At 33.5% G+C, this 19961-nt stretch overlaps 1 protein-coding gene across 11 annotated transcripts in view; it reads left to right on the top strand.

Moving 5' to 3' along the window:
• Znf644 (zinc finger protein 644) overlaps positions 1-19961 on the top strand; it is a 94030-nt gene that overhangs the window by 20137 nt on the left and 53932 nt on the right. For 9 of the 11 annotated variants that reach the window (XM_010614670.2, XM_010614668.2, XM_010614669.2 and 6 more), the window contains one exon: positions 11416-11476. The exons of 1 other annotated variant lie outside the window; for it this stretch is intronic. In XM_010614670.2, the coding sequence (XP_010612972.1) occupies positions 11433-11476 (44 nt within the window). In that variant the 5' untranslated portion in view covers positions 11416-11432. Of the gene's footprint in view, positions 1-7556; positions 7598-11415; positions 11477-19961 lie in introns of those variants that run through there. One more of the 11 variants, XM_010614662.2, reaches the window with a different exon arrangement.

The raw sequence follows: 19961 nt of genomic DNA, 5'->3' as shown, positions 1-19961 counted from the left end.
CATTATGTGTGAATCATAATTTAAAAGCATGTTTTATAATTTTTTTGAAAACTATGTTTATTTTTTTCAGCACCTGGGAGTGAACTCAGGACCTTGCTCTTGTGAGGCAGGCGCAATATGGGAACTAAATCCTCGTATCTTGAAAACTGTTTTAAATAACATGACAGCTTTGATATATCCACCTGTATACCCTAGTGTGTGTTTGTTTTAGTAAATTTTCTGAATTCTATACAAATGTGTATTTTTTTGCCATGAGTGGGTACTGAACCCACATAGCTCAGTGATCATATAGTGATTAGACAGAGATTTCTCTAAATATCTGGGTCTAATATATTTCCCAGTCTTTGTTGAGGTTCTTTGTGACACCATCAACACTCAGCCAGAATGTTTACAACTATACTCTTTAATTCCTGCTTGTGCAAACCCCAAGGTTAGTCAGAAGAAAGTGCTTAGGACCCCCTGTCTTCCCTGGGCATATGCACAGCCCTGAAGTTGCATGTGGTCTTCTAGATTGTCACCAATGTTGAGCTTTTCAAAGTTCCCAGATTTTCTATTTTAAGCTTTTGGTTTGTCTGTTGTTTGTACCATCTGTTATCTGCTTCAAGCAGCTATAGAAACAGTTGCCTCTGATCATTTTTGACAAATGCTTTGGGTTATAGGGGGCAGCTTATTATTTTTGGTATGTTCTAAGTTAGGTCAAATTAAGGGTGCCTTCTAGAAAACCATCAGGGATGTCAGATAATGACAACTCTCTAGAAATAATGGGATATTGAAGACCCTCTCTGCCCACTCTTGCTATTAGTTTTCACTGGGCTGTGTCCTCTTTTCATTGCTACTGCAGAGCTGAGACAGGAGGATGGGAATAGGGTAAGAAAAAACTGCTGAAAGCTTGCTGTTCTAACCAAAGTCAAGTCAACTTGAATAAATTCTCCCCAGGTTGCTGCAAGCTTTTGGTTAATTTCCAGAGTTCAGAAACTATTGATTGTCAGTTTTTGTCAGTGTGGTTGTTGATGTTATGGAGGAAATAATTTTCAAAAGTAATTATTCTGATATTTTTGCTGATGTCCTATTATTTAATTTTGAGAATTCTTTTATATTTTAGACATGAGTCTTTTGTCATGCATGTAGTTTGCCAAATGATTTCAAATCTACATTTTTTTTTTTTGGTTTTTAACAGCATCTTTTATAGAATAAATGATTTTCATGATATTTAGTTTCATCTTTTTTTTAATGGATTGTACTTTTGGTGATTTTTCTTTCTAGCCTTTGGTCCTAAGGATTTTCTCTTGTCTTCTGAAAGTTGCATAGTTTTATATTTTTATGTTTAAATATATGATCCATTTTAGAGTTGGTTATAATTTGAAGCTCAGGTAAATTTTTTACCTGTGTATATCCAATTACTGCACCACCAATTGTTGGAGCACCCCACCTTGTCCCTTATAAATTGCTTTTGCAGCTTTGTAAAGATCAGCTGGTCATCTTTTCTGTGTGGCTATGATACAATTTTCAGGGGTTACAGAGGGAATGTAAGAGTGTTGTAATTTTCTTAAATAGGCAGCCAGATCTAAATACAAAAATCAAGGTATCAGTATAAGTGTATTATTTAGGAATATGAGTAGATTAGGGAAAATATGATGGGTAATGCTGCCTTATTTGAGTTTTAAAATATGTATTCGCTTTCATGAATTAAAAACAGATCCTAGAGTAAAAGCCAGTGCCTTACTTAGGAAAAGTTAAAGCCTTAAACATATATTTTTACTGTAGGAAAAAATATTCAGAATAGTGTATGACATAAATGCACACTTTCAATATTAAAAATCACCTCTAGTCAACAATTAAAATATTGCCAGGGCCCCCAACTCTGCTGCCTCCCATTTGTACCTCTGTCTTTTGTTAGGCAGCTACCATCCTACCTTTTATGGGGTGGGGTCACTTTTTTTGCTTTGTGTTTTTATCACTTAAATATATATATATTTGAACTGTACTTTTCCCATTTTTTTTGCAGGAAGCCACAATATTGATTATGCCCAATGCATGCTGTAAGCAGTGCAGGCTGGAAAGAGTTAAATCCCTCAGTTGGCTTACTTTAAGAAGCAAGTCTGACTAAAGCTATGTGACTTATAGAAGTATCTTATGAGCACCCTGGTAGCATGCAGGTCAACATGACCTTTCTGCTAATGGCCATGGCTGAGACCAGAGTAATGGCTTATGAAGCTGTGGGGCTAATATGAGATAAAATGAATAGCTGAGGTTGGAGTAAATGGCACCCAAATTCCATTCCCTCAATTTTTAAAGAAAATGAAATTTGTATAAATGCATCTTAGCTCATTTTCCAGCCTGATTGTAAGATTCGATTTATTTTCCTTGTTATATGATATACAGTATGAATATTCTATGATTTATTCAATTTATTAATGGATATATGGGTTGTTTCCAATTTTAGATTTTTAAGAAAAGTATTGCCATGATTTTCATTATATCTGTTTTTCTAGTGCACATATGTATGCATTTATATTTAATAAATACCTAGATATTCAGTAACTGGATTATAAGGGAGTATATTGAATTTTAGAAGATTATGTCAAACTTTTTCCCAAAGCATTTGAAGAATTTACAAATTAATCAGCAAAGTGCCTTTTGTATTTTATCACTTTGTATTGATACTGATAATGTGTGTACAATTTTTTGTGTGTCTATCTTGATTGGGTTTGAAATTGTTGGATCTATAAGTTAATTTTTTCTATCAAATTTGAGACATTATTCAGTAGTTGATATGTATGTGTGGTTAACTCTTTTCACACTTCGGAGATTTGAGTTACATTTAATTGGACTTATGATACTGTCCTACTGATCTTTGTGGTTATTTTTCTTTAGTCAGTATCTATTCTTTGGAGTATAGTTTTATTTCCCTGTCTTAAAGCTCACCAGTCTTTTAATTTTCTGGTGAAAACATCTGGTAAGTTTTTTTTTTTTTTTTTAAATATTTCAATTACTTTTTCAGCTTTTTTTCTTTTGTAGTATACTTCAACTGCTTTGAATTCATTGTATACTGTCTCCAATATTCAGTAGTACTCAGAAACAGTATCTGTTTGTTTTCCTTTTTATCTGAATGTGGGTTAAATTTTTCCTGTTTCTTTACATATGTTATTTTTGCTTCAAAACTGTGTTTGATACATTTTAGTGACTGGATTCCATTAAACATTCTTAAACTAGTTGACCTTTGTTTTAGTTAGCTTGTATAAGTTTAATTGGGAACTTGGATTTTATGCAGGATATGCAGCCACTGATCTCTCTTCTTGGCTTCCAGTTGTTGCTTTTTTGGCTTGATATCTTGGAGATCTCCCTGTGAGTAAGATGGTGGTTAGTCTGAGATTTCGGTGGAGTTGATTGCCATATTTTGAAGCCTGCCCTATGGCTTTCTTGCTTCTATGGATTCCACTAATTTCCATCTGTTCTGCTGGGCTTGGGCTCTGTTCTGTGGCATTAACCTTACTGCCCAACCTAATGCTTTGGGGAATCCTCTGTGTTGAGAGCAACTTTATGATACAGCTTTATTTTTCAAGTATAGCATTCTTTCTGGTCTCTGCTTGTTTTTTTCCCTTGGGTCTCTTCTGTACATACATTGTTATCCAGTGATTGGAACAAAGTTTATATTCTGGATTTTTCTTAACCCCTCTATTTCTCTGCCATGTTTTTTGCATTTAAAATTCAAACTGCTAGTCGGGCATGGTGGCTCACGCCTGTGATCCCAGCACTCGGGAGGCTGAGACAGGAGGATCACTGCGAGTTGAAGACCAGCTTGGGCTACATAGTGAGTTCCAGGTCAGTCTCAACTACATAGTGAGACCCTGTCTCAAAAAACAAAAAAACGAAAAGAAAAATTCAAACTGCTAGTCGGGCATGGTGGCTCACGCCTGTGATCCCAGCACTCGGGAGGCTGAGACAGGAGGATCACTGCGAGTTGAAGACCAGCTTGGGCTACATAGTGAGTTCCAGGTCAGTCTCAACTACATAGTGAGACCCTGTCTCAAAAAACAAAAAAACGAAAAGAAAAATTCAAACTGCTTTTTCCAGGCCTAACCTGTGAGTTCTATGGTGATTCTTTCTTTCTCCAGAGATGATTTTAATTTGTGCCAGACACCTGGGGTGTCTAGCATTCTGGGATTATCTTAGATTTTAGGAATTGTGATTTTTGTTCGTTGGCCTCCTACATGTATACAGTAGGTCTGTAAAATACGCAAGAACTCATTTATTTCTGGCTCACCATTGTATATGAATTAGACAGATTTCTATGGCTGTGACAGAATATCTAAGACAACTTACAGAAGGGTTTATTTTGACTAACAGTTTAAGAAGTTTTAGTCCATATTTGCTTGTTGCTTTGGTCCTGTGGCAGCACAGTACAGTCGTGTCTGCAAGAGTGCTTGGTAGAGCAAAGCTGCCCACAGTGGCTAGGAAGCAGAGAAAGGAGCCAAGTCCCAAAATCCGTCAAGGACATTTACTCAGTGACCTAACTTTCTTCACCACCTTAAAGAATGTTTTCCCAAAGGAAAAATCAAAGTACTACTACAAAAAGAGAGGGAATGATAGGCAAGATAGGAGATTGATAGATTTTGGGGTTATTAATGAAAAGTTTTACTTTAAAGTTGGGTTCAATAAAGCTGTCTAGAAACAAAATTCCACACCAAAAAAATTCATGACATCATTTGCAGAAGTGATTTTACTCAATTTAATCTTTAAGTTTTAAAAACTTGTGAGAAAATGTTTTGTAGGATCACTGCTAATTAAATGCAATGTTTTATCTCTGTCTTTTGAAGTTAAGAGAGCTAGATCAAATGTTACTCAAATAACTACTAAGGATAACATTTGAATTATAGTATTAATATAGAGTTGATAATATTAGTTTAGTCCTACTTACTCAGCTGTAACTGTAACAAATTTCTCAAAAGTGGTTTACAAGTATATGAGTATTTCTGGTTTGGGCCAACATCATAAATTTATGAGTCTGTGTTTAGCAGCAGGTCAAAAGAGTGGCACTTGTTCTTGGCTAGGTTCTCTCACATGTTTGGGCGTTAGTTGCCTGGTCAAAGATGAATTGGAACATCTGAGATACTCTCTTATATTCCAGAAATTAAATGGTTTACCTTTATGTTGGTAGCAGGGTTCTGAGAGGAGAAATAAGGTTTCTTGAGGCCTGGGCATAGAATCGACGTGTTCCATCTGTGGCATTTTGCTGGTGTTTCTATAAGGTCAATCCCAAAGTTAAGCTGCAGAAAAGACTCCACCTCCTGGTGGTAGAAATTTCAAAAGTTTATTACTAAATAAGTGAATAGCAAGAATAAGTGGGGAATTGGAGCTATTTTTACAATCAAATGTTTTAATCTAATTTGTTAGATTAGTTTATAATGAATATTTATTTCTGGTCTTCTATTTCAATAAAAATTGTGTTTAGATATAGATAAAAATTTTATATATGACTGTTATATTTGTTTCAGAAAGATTTTGGAAGCATTGTATATGTATTAAATTAGTAATTATAGGAAGATGTTGGTAAATTACCAGTTGTTGGAAAGCAATTCATTTGTATTTGTGGCCTTTTGTTTATAAATGATGGTGTTCATTTTGTTAATTTGTCATTTTAACTTTTTAAATTTTTTCTAAATTTATTCTTTGCTTATTGTGAATTTTAAAGTTATTGAAGTATAATTGACGTAATCACATTTAAAATTTACAATTTTGAACAGATTTGATAACTGCATATACCTAGAATATCATAACCACAGTGAAGATCACCATGTCCTTTACTTTCAGAATTTTCCTTGTGTATCTTGGTAATTCTTTCCTGATGCTTCTCTGGTATTTCCAAGCAATGCCATTGTGTAGTCTGGACACCCTTGTCAAAAATTATATTACCATAGTTCCTGAGTTTATTTCTGGGCTGTTTTAGTGTGGAATCTCCAAATTTATTACTGTTTTCAAGGTTTTTTTTTTTTTTTGCACTTTGAAGTCTCCTGAGATTCCATATGAGTTTCAGGATGAATTTTTCTGTTTCCTCAAAAAACACCATTGAGTTTTTTTTTATAGGCATTGCACTTGAATCTTTTGATTGGTTTGAGTAGTATAGGGATTTTAACAATGTCTTCCAATCTACACACACAATATCTTTCCATTTATTAGTGTCTTCTATAATATATCAGTGTTTTGTATTTTTCAGTGTACAGTATATTGTAACGTTGGCTAAATAAATTTGTTTATGCTATTGTAGTTGGAATTATTTTCTTAATTTTTCTTTTTGTTATTGTTAGTGTATAGAAATGCAACTGGTTTTTGTATGCTGCAACTTTGCTGAAATCATTTATTAGTTTTAATCATTGGGTTTTTTGTTTTTCTGAAAAATTTTCTCTTACATACAAGTTCATATCATTTGAGAAAAAGGATAATTACAACTTTTCCTTTCCAATTTTGATGTATTTTATTATACCTAATTGTTTTGGTTGGGACTTCTATGTTGAATATTCACATTTTTATTGAAGTGATTTTCTTCTACTTTTCTTCTACTTTTTTGTTGAATATTATTTGTATAATGAAGTGGTAAATTTTGCCAAATGCCATTTGTGTATCAGTTGATAATGATGTGATTTTTCTCACCCTTTATTACAATGATTGATTTCATGCGTTTACCTTTCCTTGCATTTCGGAATAAAACATACTTGATTACATTGTATAATCCTTCCAAATTGTTGGATTTGTTTTGCTGAAGAATTTTTCATCATTGATCAGATATTTGGATTATAGTTTTCTTCCTGTGTCTGTCTGATTTGGGTATCAGAATAATGTAAACAGAGAATGAATTTGAAATATTTCTTCCTACTCATTTCTTTGGGAGAGGTTGAAAATGGAGTTAATTCTTTAAATTTTGGTAAATTTCTTCAGAAAAGCCATGTAGTCCTGGACTTTTCTTAGTTGAAAAGTTTTTGATTGCTGGATCCAATTTTTGACTGGTTTTTAATTTTATTCTGCTGTGGTTGAAGATACTTTCTATAATTTTATTCTTAAACTTTTTGACACTTCTTTTGTGACCAGCCTTGTATGTATTATATTTTTATGTGTATCTGAACTTCTGGTTTTAATTTTGAAGTGTTTTCTGTTTCATTTTCCATAATGTTTGTCTCTTCAGTGTATAATTTTCAAATAATTTGAAGATTAATAGACTTTTTTAGTTGTACATTTACAGAAAATTTGAGCAGGATAGTGTAATATTTGCATATTTTTGCCTAAGTTTTTCATACTATTAATAAATTAGTGTGGTACATTTGTTAAAATTAATGAACAAATATTGTCATATTATTACTAAAGACCGTAATTTACACAGATTTCCCTAGTTTTTACCCCATCTTATTTTTTTCTTTTCCAGGATACTCCATTATATTTTGTTGTCATTTTTCTTTAGGCGCCTCAAGACTTTGTTTCTGATGATCTTAACAGTTACCTCTGGCCGGGCGTGGTGGCACACTCCTGTAATCCCAGCACTCGGGAGGCTGAGGCAGGAGAATCGCTGTGAGTTTGAGACCAGCCTGGGCTACAAAGTGAGTTCCAGGTCAGTCTCAACTACATAGTGAGACCCTGTCTCAAAAAACAAACAAACAGAAAACCCCCCAAAAAACAGTTACCTCTGAAGTGTACTGGTCAAATATATTGTAGGATTTCCTGTGTTGGGTTTGGTGTTTTTCTGTTGATTACGCTGTGGTTATGAATTTGATATATTTGACATTTTTTTAAATTCTTAATATCTTGATGATGTAAAACTAGGTGCATTAATCTCTTTAAGTAGTTTTCTCTTTTGTACACCTTTCTCAGTGCTTAAACAATATCCCAATTATACTTTTTAGGTGTTAATTTAAAAACACTTTAATATTACTTTTCTTTGTAAGATCTTCTTTCTGTACTATTATCAAAAGGATAAAAAAGCTAGGTATGGTATCTTAGGATAGGTAGTTATCTTATCATTCTGGGAAACAGAGAGAGGTTCCCAATTACAGCCCAGCCTGGGCAAATTAGTGGTTAGGGAGACCCTTTGTCAAAAGAAAAAATAAAGCGGGGGGGGGGGGGTGTAGCTCAGGTTGAAGGTCCTGGATGAGTCTCAAGTACCAGGGATAATAAAAAAGATGAAAGATAAGAAGGGTTGGTAAGGGCATGGGGAAAGGGAACCCTTTTGCATTATTGTTGAGAATGTGAGTTAATATAGCCATTATGCAAACTGGTGTGGAGGTGCCTAAGAAAACAACAAACTAGAATTATCATATGATCCAGTAATTCCAGATTCTGGATTTATGTTCAAAGGAGGTGAAATCACTATGCTGAAGAGGTTTCCATATTCCTGTATTTATTGCAATATTAATCATAATAGCTAAGATTGGGAGGCCCATCCTTATATGAGTCAATAAAATGTATGGGCAGAATGGAATATTGTTCATCCTCAAAAGAAATTGAGCCATTAGTATCAACAGGATGACTTTATGCTGGAGTAGCGTAAGCTATGTGAAAAGCCAGTCACAATGACAAATACCACATGATCTCACTTGAATGAAGAATCTAAAAATGTTGAGAATAGAGTGGTGTTTACCTAAGGCTGTGTGGAGATGGAGCAGTTAATAGAGAAAGGGACAGTGTCGATCCATGGATATAAAATTTCAGGAAGAATAAGCTTTCATAATTTGTTGTGCAAAGTGATGAGGTATAATTGAATGGAGCAATATAATATTTTACTGTAGTTGGTTTATATGCATGTGTGGTATTTTTATATGCCTTTATTTTTATTGTAGCGAATGTTCCTGACAAAATTTACCATTTTAACCATTTTTAAGTATATAGAAAAGTACATTTATGTTGTTGTTGCAACCATATGTATCCTTTTTTGGTATATTAACCTGCTTGGGCTGCCATAACAAAATAACAAAGAGTTGGTGGCTTAAACAATAGTTCTGAAGACTGAAAATTCAGGATCAACATATTGGCAGGTTTTGTTTCTCCTGGTGCCGCTTGTCCTATAGATAGCCTTTCTTCTGCTTATGCATGCCTGGTCTCCTTTCTTACAAGGACCTTTCATACTGAATTAAGGTTGCATCCTTGTGATCTCATTTAATTTGCTTTCTGAAACCCTTTTATTCAAATACAGTTAGATACAGAGTTAGAGTTTTGGAGGGAAGAGTAGAGTTCAGTTTATAATACCCTTATGTAAGAGATGCTTCTAATTCATTTCCTTGGAAGTCTACTTTTGTTAGTATCTGTGTTTCTTATGGCTGCTCTAACTGATTAGCACAACATGGGTGGCTTAAATAAACTGTAGAAGTTCATTCTCTTTCAGTTCTAGAAGCCAGAATTCTGATGGTATTATTAATTACAAGACCAAAATCAAACTGTTGTTGAAGCTGTTTTTCCTTTGGAGGCTCTGGATGACTGTTCTTTTTTTTTATTTTGTCTTTTCGTGATGCTGGTGTTCCTGACTGTGACCATATCCCTCCAGTCTTCAAGACCAGGCTTTTCTAATTTTTATTGCCTGTCTTTTCTTTGCCTCCTCTCTCGGTGGAGACAGTTTTCCCCCCGACAAAGATAGATATGATTGCACATAGAGCCTATGTAGATAATCCAGAATTATTTATCTCATAATTTTTCAAATTTCTTAATGAGATTTACAGAGATCTTAGTTTTCCTTTGACATATAAAGTAATACCTACCAGAGATTGGGAGTGGTTATATTTTGGGGGTCACTTTTTAGCCTATCAAACTTGGCAATTTATAGTGGACTTCTAATGTTTTCACTTTCATTTATAGTGTATGGTTTGTTTAAAGGCACCAGAGTCATTGAAGTTGATGGCACTTGGTGGCAGAGAGAATATTCTCAACTCTGGGATTGCAGGAAATTCTAGGTCTTCTGTTTTTAGTGTGGTCCCCAATATAGCATCACTGTCATCTTAGGAACTTAATAAATTTATAGGCTTCAGTGGAAACTGGGAGGCAGTGCTTAATATTTGTATTTTAAATCCTTCAGGTGAATCTGATGCACACTAAGTATGAGAACCATTTTTGTAGATTATTGACACCATTAGTACTGAACTTGTGTTTGTCAGCAACTCTTCTGCTTAAGTCTAGTACTTAAAGGATTTCTGGGACAGGGATCTATCTTAGTGGCACTGCACCTGCCTCGCAAGTGCAAGGTCCTGAGTTTGATCCCTGGTACCAAAAAAATAAAAAAGAAATGATTTCTGGCTCATAAACTTTGTTTTCTATAAGGTTAGAAATATTTCTTGGTACTAATGAAATTAAATAATTTACTCTAAAAGATTGAACTGGGGTGATTTTTTATTATATTTTTACTTTGATGTGGAACAGTTATAGTAATCTGCCTTGAGAACTGAAGTGTGATGGTGTGATCTTTTGAGGGTAGACAATTCAGAGTAAAAACAGGCTTGTTTCGTGGTGGGGGAGGTGACATGTAATGGTTAGGGTAAGACAATACTGAATTTTCCAAATTTGTGAAATGTGGTAAAATATAAATACGTAGAATTTTTTTTTTTAGCTAAATCCCCAGCTGAATAGGTAGATTTTTGATAGGTACATTTTCAATAGTATAAATTGATTTTTATGAGGTTGAGGATTAAATAGAAGCAGCACAGGATTATTAGTATATGCTATTTTCCTGAATAATGATGCTTAGCATTAGTACTTCAGTGTTAGATATAATTAATATTAGTATATTTTATGCTATCTTATACCCCTTTTATCTTCAGCTTTTGGATGTGGTTTTTGGTATGTATATAATAATTAGAAATACTAACTTAGAAAGATGTCTTAATATAGTGAGCCTAGCTTCTACATCCATGAATTCAGCCAACCCTAGACTTAAACTATGTAGAAAAAATAGTTGTGCCTATGCCAAATATGTACATACATTTTTCATGTAATTAGTTCCTAAGCAATGCAGTGTAACACCTATTTATATAGCATTTACAGTGTATTTGGTATAAGTAATCTAGAGATAATTTAAAGCATAGAAAAGTAATATACATAAGTTTTGTGCAGAGACCATGCCATTTTATGTAAGGTACTTGAGCCTCTGCAGATTTTGGTATCCTTGAGGGTTCTTGGAAATAGAATGGCTATGAACCTTAACTGTTGCCATTGCTATGCTCTGAAAATTAATAAAAACAAGTTATAAAAATTTTTTTAAAATTTTGTTCCTTACAAAAGGTACTTAGCAGTATTTTTTTCGTAAGTTACAGTGATCATGTTTTAGTTGAAAACTTTTTAGGTATTTTATTAAGAAAACAGTTTGTAGTTTTTCATTTAAATGAAAAATGTAGTTATTCATACTGGAAGCAAAAAAACTAAACAATGGTTTTACATGTATCCTTTTAGGTTTGATTTAATTTCGGATGAAATTTTTCCTGCAGCAAGATGTTAATAAGACAAAATCTAGGTAAGTAGAAAATTTGTTTAATGTTACATATCAAGGTAGGAATGATATGGAAAATTTGTTTTAAAAAAGGCCATCAGGTGGGCATGGTGGTGCATGCCTGTAATCCCAGCACTTGGGAGGCCAAGGCAGGAGGATTACTCCCTGAGTTTGAGGCCAACCTGAGCTGCACTGTGAGTTCAAGCCTAAACTACATTGTGAGACCCTGTCTCAAAAAACCAAAAAAAGGAAAAAAAAAAGCCTTCAAGTCAAGAATAAAAGAATGTTTAAATAAAAATTTGAAAAATGAAAAATTGACCTTTTGGTATACTTGGTTCAGTTGATAGGAGTGAGAAAAAAAAAAAACACAACATCAAATTGTGACTAAATTCTTAGATTTTCTTCTTTTGTGTTAAGGTCATCCAAGCATAGAAGGTTCCAGTGACCTAACATGTTAAAAAATGAAGATGATGTTTGGTTTAGTCACTATTACTGAACTCTCTTCAGATCAGTATAACATTTATTGGATTACTTTATTGCTTTTCTTAGTTCATGTAGTATATGAGTAGTCTTTTGTTTTCACACATTCTACTTTGTTATATTTATTAATGAAAATCTCCAAGAACGGGGAGTATTATCTCAGTGGTGCTGTGCCTACCTTGCAAGTGCAAGGTCCTGAGTTCAATCCCTGGTACAAAAAAGAAAAATGCAGATTGTGACTTTTTTGTTAATGTAGTCTTCAGAATTGTAAATTATTATCTTAGTGCTTTTCTTGCGGGTATGTCTACTGATTGACTTTTCTAATGTAGCATTCTGATTTGTTTTCTAAGAGTGTTAAATTTCAACAGATCGAATTGTACCCTGGCATGGTGGTATTTGCCTGTCATCCCAGCACACTGGGAGGCTGAGGCAGGGGAATCATGAGTTTAAGTCTAGCATGGGCAACTCATGAGCCCTGGACTCATTCTCAAGTGCTACCAAAAATTTTTTTAAAATTAGCATTAGTTATGTAAAATAATGTATTTTAATAGTATATAAGCTGTTGATAAATGTGTTTATTATTGACAAGTGAATATATAACTTCAGGATATAGAGTGAAAAGAATGCACTGGTAACATTTCATTTAACTTAGCTTTTCTCCAATCTAAGTAGATATCAGAAAATCTACTGGCCAGTTGTCAGTTGTCAGTTGTCAGAATATTTGCCAGTGTCAATGTTTGTTTAAAAAATGCACAACGTGAGATGTGCTATAATTAAGTAATGTATATCTAGATAATGTCATCTTCAGTCCATGATTTAGGCATGCTTTGAAGCAAAAATTTCATTTTATTGCTAGTATGTAATAATGATTGTAGTTTAAAAAATACAGATTGTGCTGTGTATTGTGTTAAGTGTTTCTCATTCCTTTATTAGTGTGATACCTCTTATTTAGTAGGTACTGCTATGTAGAAAACAATTTTTTCTTTTGGAAGAGGACTTTATTTTTGTAGCATTTATTATAAAGATCTTCTTGAAGTGGAGAAGCCAAGTTTTGTGTCTGAATATCTTATAAGGAATTTGTTTGCTAGTTGAATATGCAGTGGAACCTTTCTTCTGATAACTTACGTGCTTGGTGGTTGCTTATAGGATGACACTGGTTTATTGACCTATTTTTACTACAGTTGTATGTGTACTTTTTTCTTTTTATCACGGTATAAGTTACATATTGTAACTTGTAAAATTTAAAATATAGAGCCAAATGATTTTTAAATTCTTACCTATAACTACATCTAGATGAAAATACAAAAAAAAAATTCATTATCATAGAGAGTTTCTTGTGCTCTTCCCCTTTTTAATACAATAACTTCTCTTGAGGTAAGCAGCTTTTAAAAATCTATCAGTATAGATTTAGTTTCAGTTTTCTTGGCATTTATATATGTAAAGTTTTTTATATATATATGGTTTATCTTGTTCAACATGTTTTATTGAGTTTCATCCATGTCATTGTAAATATATATGGTTTATTTTTATTGCTTATTAATACTCCATTGTGCAAGCATAATAAAAATTATTTATATTGTCTGTAATTTTGTTTATTGGAGTTTCCAAATCTGGTCTTACTTGCCAACTTTTGTACACTGCTTTCTTTCTTTTGCTTGTCTCTTATTTTTTCCCATCATTTGCATGATAAAATGCAAGCCTAATAATACAGCATATAATCATTTCACTGCAGCTATGTCCCATGCCTGGAATTACATGAAAAAATTAAGTCTGATATTTCAGACTTGTTCTAGCCCTAAGTATATGTTGTAATAACCCCTTGTCTCCTTGGTTTCTAATGTCGTTTCTCCTGGTTATCAGCTTTTCTTCTGAAGTAGTCTATTTCAAGTAACATCTTATAGCTCATAAGAGCCAGGCCTGGCTGCACTACAGTTGTAGTGTCTTTTATTAAAGTATAAGTTCTTTGCAGATAGACACCATGCATGTCTCATTTTTCTTACCTTAGTGCTTAGGTACTATATGCACTAAATATTTGTTATACATAGGTCAAGAAACAGAATTGTCTCTTTCACAAACATTGAGGATGATTTCTGGAATAGGATAGCAGCATTAACGTTTGAGTTTCTCTTTGGCTACAGGAAGGAGCCAGTTAGGGCAATCTAGAGGCAGCATTATGGGTGTTTTGTAAAGAGAAAATATTCTCAAAGTCTTCTTTCAATCCAGCTGAAGTAAAATGGCTAGTGATATTTTTAGTTAAGTACTTCAGACTTAGTGTCATTGTTGATTTTGATAACTTCACAAGCAAAGGAATTAATCTGTGTACTGGAAATTGAAGTGTTTGCTTTTTGAGCATTGTATATGTAGGTGTAGATATTTCTTTAATTTGAAGATTTATAAAGCTGTATTAGACTAATAAAAGTAGAAGATTGGGCCAGGGATTTAGCTCGGTGGTTCTGCCGCCTGCCTCACAAGCACAAGGACCGATCCCGGTACCAAAAAATGAAAAAATAAAATAAAAATTTAAAAAAGTAGAAGATTACAAAGATAGTTAAGAAGTGAAGAAAACTTTTCCTCATTTTCCTGAAAGGAAAAAATAAGGAAGAAATTGAAGAATTGTGGTCTAGAACTTTAATAACATTTCTGATTTCTATAGGTTAGGATGCTTGCTGTTTTCTGAAAAATATTTTTGAAAAATTTTTTTCATTATGGATCTGTAATGTGATATATGCAATATAATTTTTAAGAAATGAAACATTAAAAAAAGTTTAGGACATTTTGACTTGTGTTTTTCTTCTGTATTTGAAATTTGTCTAGTTGGGTTGGCTATAGTAGTCACCTTGGACTTACACACCTGAAGCCTGATTGCCTGTTAGCAAGTTCAAAGCAAGAAAAGATTCTTCCCTGATGGTTTCAATTTGTTGCTTTTCCTCTGGGAAGCTTTTGTTTTAGAGGTTGAATAGAGGGTTGGATATAGATGGGTTCAGTCTCCCTACAAAGATTTTTAGACATTATTACCAAATTTAGAACCTTGATTATCTTTTGTAATAAATGTAAAGTATGTCAAGTTTTTTAGTTGATTTGAGTAATTTCAGACTGTTTCATTTATGTGTCTTTCTGAGATTTTAGACTAATTTTTCTCTTCAGAGGGTGATGAGTATGGGTAACTCAGTTTCAGAATCTGACTCTTCATCTGAGATGGGCCCTGAAGAAAAAAATTGAATTTTAATTAGAGGATGATCAGGGCAAATAATGGGTAGAGAGGGCATAGACTAAAGCTTTTGATTTAGTTTTTGGAAATTATTTCATAAAAGTTTAACTGGATATTTATATTGACAAGTTTAGTGACATTTTCTTAAATATGCTAAAATTTATATTTTACTATAGATCAAGAATTCATTGTTTGACTATTCCTGGTTCTCTTTTTCAAATTTTTTAAATGATTTTGAACCCATCAAGAAATAAATAATACTTCAAAAGTCTCCGTATTGATATTAGTTTAACTATTTCTGCATTAAACTTTAGACAATGAGATTTCTAAAAAGTGACTGTCTTTAAGGAAGATAAAATAGAATTAGAACCAAAATCTTCTATCTACAGTTGATTTGAGATAACTATTAAAACTGGTATTTTAAACTTTTTTAGATCTAGTTTAGCTGAGACCATGAGCTTCCCTGTCACATGGTTGGTGCTTAGTAACCATTTGTTTTATGAATTGGTTAATATTGTGATGATGTGTTAATATCATGATACAGTGTTATGCAGTCTTTGTAGTTACATTCAAGTGTGGTTAATATTGTATGTTATTGTACTAGTATTGTGAGTATTGTATGTCTGTTCTTAGAAGGAAAACATACTGTGTTTTATTAGTATATATTCACCTGCCTCGGATAATATTATTGAAGGCATTTAAATATGAGGAAATGATGTGATTACGTCTGGTGTTTGTTTTGTTTTTTCGTTGGTTTATTTTTTTTTTAAGTTTTGTTTTTTTCTTTTGTTTTGTGGTGGATATTGAACCCAGAGATCTGTGCCTGCTCACAATAAACACGTGTTCTACTGCTCTATCCCCACCCCCACACTTGTGTTTTATCAAAACCAATATAACTGCTCTGTCCCCACCCCCACACTTGTGTTTTATCAAAACCAATATAATTAAAATGATGAATATTTAATAAAAAGTGAATATGTGAGATAGGAAGATTTAATGCTAATGATCTCTTTCTGGTGTTAGGGTCTATGTCTAACAGCCACCTAACATTTTATGTTGTATGTCCCGAGCTTTTTATGTTCTCCAAACCTTTTCTTCATAGTGCCTATCTGTGAATACAGCATTATTGCTGAGGCTGCAGCCATAAATAAATCAACTCTTTCCTTACATCCACGCCTCAACTGCATTATAATTAATCACCAAAGCTTATCTTATTCTTCATTAAAAAAGATTTAATGCCATTAGTGAAAAATTACACCATTGTTAGCAAGTCTTATAAAAAATATCTGAATAGTTTAAGAATGTAATAAATATTGTATCTTGGCTATAATAAATTCACATGATATCTGGATATCAATTTTGACAATATTTGATAATACAAATATTCTCTATCCTGAATAACAAAATTAGATTGTAGTGATCCTGAAATCTTTAGATAATCACAGTTCACCAAGCTAGCAGGATAAAGGTATATGTGAAGGTGAGATTCTATGTACCTTGTTAATCATTATATACTCACTTTCTAGAGCAGTTTTTGGTATGGGGGTTCTCAACAAATACTTGAATAATCAATCACACAATACTTTAACATCTAATCATATTTTATTCTTAAGTAACAGTAGTAGCAGACTTAAGTTTTAAGGTCGTTAAAAAGAATCTTGCTCCCAATTTCAAGGTACTTCTATTTTTCCCCCTTAAAGAATCCTGTAACAGTTCATATTAACACTGCCTTCCTTCAATATGCTTCCTTTCTCATAAATGCATTTCTCTACTTAGAATATTTTTATTGACATTTTTGAAGCACGTCTTTCAATAAAGCCAACTTAGACATTTTCTTGTGTATTATGATATCACCATGTCCAAACTGGTTTCAAAACCCATTTTTCTTGGTAATGTCATTCACCTTTCTCTTGTTGTCAAGGTCAAAATCCCTCTAAATATTTACATTGTGCATTAGTGAGCTTTTCTGTTGCTGAGACAGAAATACCTGGCACCCACAATTTAAAGCAGTAGAGATTGAATTGTGGTAGAAGGACATGGTGGAGCAAAGATGCTTGTTCATGGTGGTTGGGGAGCAGAGCAAGGGAGTTGTGACAGAGGAAGGGGACAGTGACCAGTTTATAGTAGCCAAGGTCATGCCTTCATGGCCTACCCAGACACACCCAAAAGTATGCTTTACTAATCTAGTTCACTAATTCAGTCTATTTGACACAACATGATTAATAGTCATATCACTTACTTTCTGTCTTAAAGATTGTCAGTTACTGTCTTTTTGCTTTTATTTTGTCAATATTGCATGTTTTTTCTCTTTTTTTACCCCCTGCTCTCTTTCTTTGCTATTAATTTTGTTTATGCAATATGTGGCATTCATATGTGGATGAACTGTGTATCTTCACTTGTTTAGGACTATTTAACTTTTCAGAGAATTACTTTGTGTATTTGCTCAAAAGGCATTAACTCCTTAAGGAGAAATTTTAGTTTCTAAGTCTTTTATCTAAGAGTTTGCAAATTCATGTCTTAATCAACTTTTAAGTTTCATCTCCTATTGTCTTTGTATTAAGACTCAAAGAAATGGGAAAATTTTATGGATAGTATTGCAGAGAAGTGATCGGAGGACAAAGAAGTATGATTTGTTCATAATAAATTTGGGGGAACATAACAAAGCCTGTTGTTTATTGGAATTCTTGGCTTCTCTGTTTGATGTTCCTTTAACCCTTATAGGGCAAGGCACATGTCAAAGGAGATTTTTTAAAGGAAGAGGAGGAACTCAAAGAATGACCTTCCTAGGTATTAATGGTCTGCTTTTGCTCTTTGTTCAAATGCCAAGATGCCATCTTTAGGAGTAGCATTTCTTGCACACTATCACCAGGAGGTCACTTTCTCTCAATACCTATAGTGCTTGTAGACTGAACCACGTATTAACTAAATGGCTTAAAAGCATGTCAGGATAAAAACATTTACATATTGACACTTCCTGCAATACTCTATAGTTTCCAGGCTCATATTTTTTGACTGAGTGATTAAAAACTAAAACTATAATAAATTTAACTTTATTTATTTTTTTTTCCTAATATTTGCCTACTGGCTTAGTTTTTTTTTTTTTTTTTTTTTTTTTTTTGTCTTTTGCTGGAAGTCTTTAGTTGCTCAATGTTCCTTGGGGTTCATTGAAGAAAACTGAATATGAGTACAGGTAACTTAATTCCTAGTTCCAAATAAATCTTGTTATTTGATGCTTTCTAAAAACATAGAAAAAGAATTAAGGGGGACATAAGCATATGCATGCATTTGAAATCGTGTTTATTTTCTAATAAGCTTTTGTTAAAAAGAGAATTGTACCATTTGCCTGAATAATTTTGGAATTGGCAGCAGCATTCGACCAGTCTGTCACACTTGACCATTTGTGTCTTTTAGTTAATATGGGAGATGCTGGGATCTCATACTTGTGAAAACCAGCACTACTGAGCTAAATTCCCTGCCCCTTTAATTTAATTTTTTTAACAGAGGTTTGTGTAATGTTTTCTTTCTACACTATTCAAGCACTCTGTCCTGATTTAAAAGCAAAATCAGATATTCAGGCTTATTTTATTTAACATTTATATAGTACTTACTGTATACCAGGCATCATAAGTATTTTATAAGTCTTAGCTCAGTCCTCATTTTGTAGATAACAAAACTGAGATATAATGAATTTAATATTGAAAGGACTAAAATTTGAATCAGGGTAACTTTTTAAAAAATGTTATCCCATTTCCCCTTTAGCCCTTCTTTCCTTCCTAGGTACAAAGGCTTTGTTTCTTTTGTTTGTTTGTTTGGTTGGGTTTTTTTGTTTTTGTTTTCGTTTTTTTTGGTACTGGGGATCGAACTTGGGTCCTTGTGCTTGCAAGGCAGGCAGTGGAACCACTGAGCTAAATCCCCAGCCCTTTTGTACATCTATATATGAGCCCTTTCACATTCAGTTTTTCATACAACAAAACAATGCGGTATGTATGTATGTATGTATGTATGTATGTATTTTGGTACTGGGGATTGAACTCTCAGGACTTTGCACTTGCAAGGCAGGTGTGATGCCACTGAGCTAAATCCCCAGCCCAACAGTACAGGAGTTAAACATGCCTCAAGGTTTATCCATTTGGCTATACATGTCTGAAGCTTATCCTTTATGGCAGAGTAGTACTCCATTGTATTAAAAAAAAATATATCTTCTTTATCCACCCATCAGTTGATGGGCATTTGGGCTGTTTCCAGGATTTAGCTATTACAAACTAGCTGCTATAAGCATGGATGTTCATATATTGCTGTGGTATTATGCTTTTAATTTTTTCAAGAAGAAGAATAGCTGGGTCAAATGAAACCTCTAGTTTTAGCTTCTTGAGAAATCTTCACACTAATTTCCACTGTGGTTGTACCAGTCTACACTCCCACCAACAATGGAGAAGGATTCCTTTTCCCCACAACTCCTCCACCATTTGTTATTGGTTAATTTCTTGGTAGCAGCCATTCTTTCTGGAGTGAGATGGAATCTTAGCATTGTTTTAATTTGCATCTCTCAAATAACCAGAGATATTGAACATTTTTTCATATATATATTTGTTTGTACTTCATCTGAAAAGTGTCTATTCAATTCAGATGCCCATTTTTGGATTGGATCTTTAAATTTGGGGATCTGGCCAGGTGTGGTGGCACTCACCTGTGATCCCAGCACTTGGGAGGCTGAGGCAGGAGAATTGCTGTGAGTTTGAGCCTGGACTATGTAGTGTGTTCCAGGTCAGTCTCAACTACATAGTGAGACCCTGTCTCAAAAAAAAAAAAACAAACAAACAA

Source organism: Fukomys damarensis, unplaced genomic scaffold (assembly GCF_012274545.1).
Source record: "Fukomys damarensis isolate Sample0158 unplaced genomic scaffold, DMR_v1.0_HiC HiC_scaffold_33, whole genome shotgun sequence".
NCBI classification, from domain to species: Eukaryota; Metazoa; Chordata; class Mammalia; order Rodentia; family Bathyergidae; genus Fukomys; species Fukomys damarensis.
This window is presented reverse-complemented; position numbering and strand designations above follow the sequence as displayed.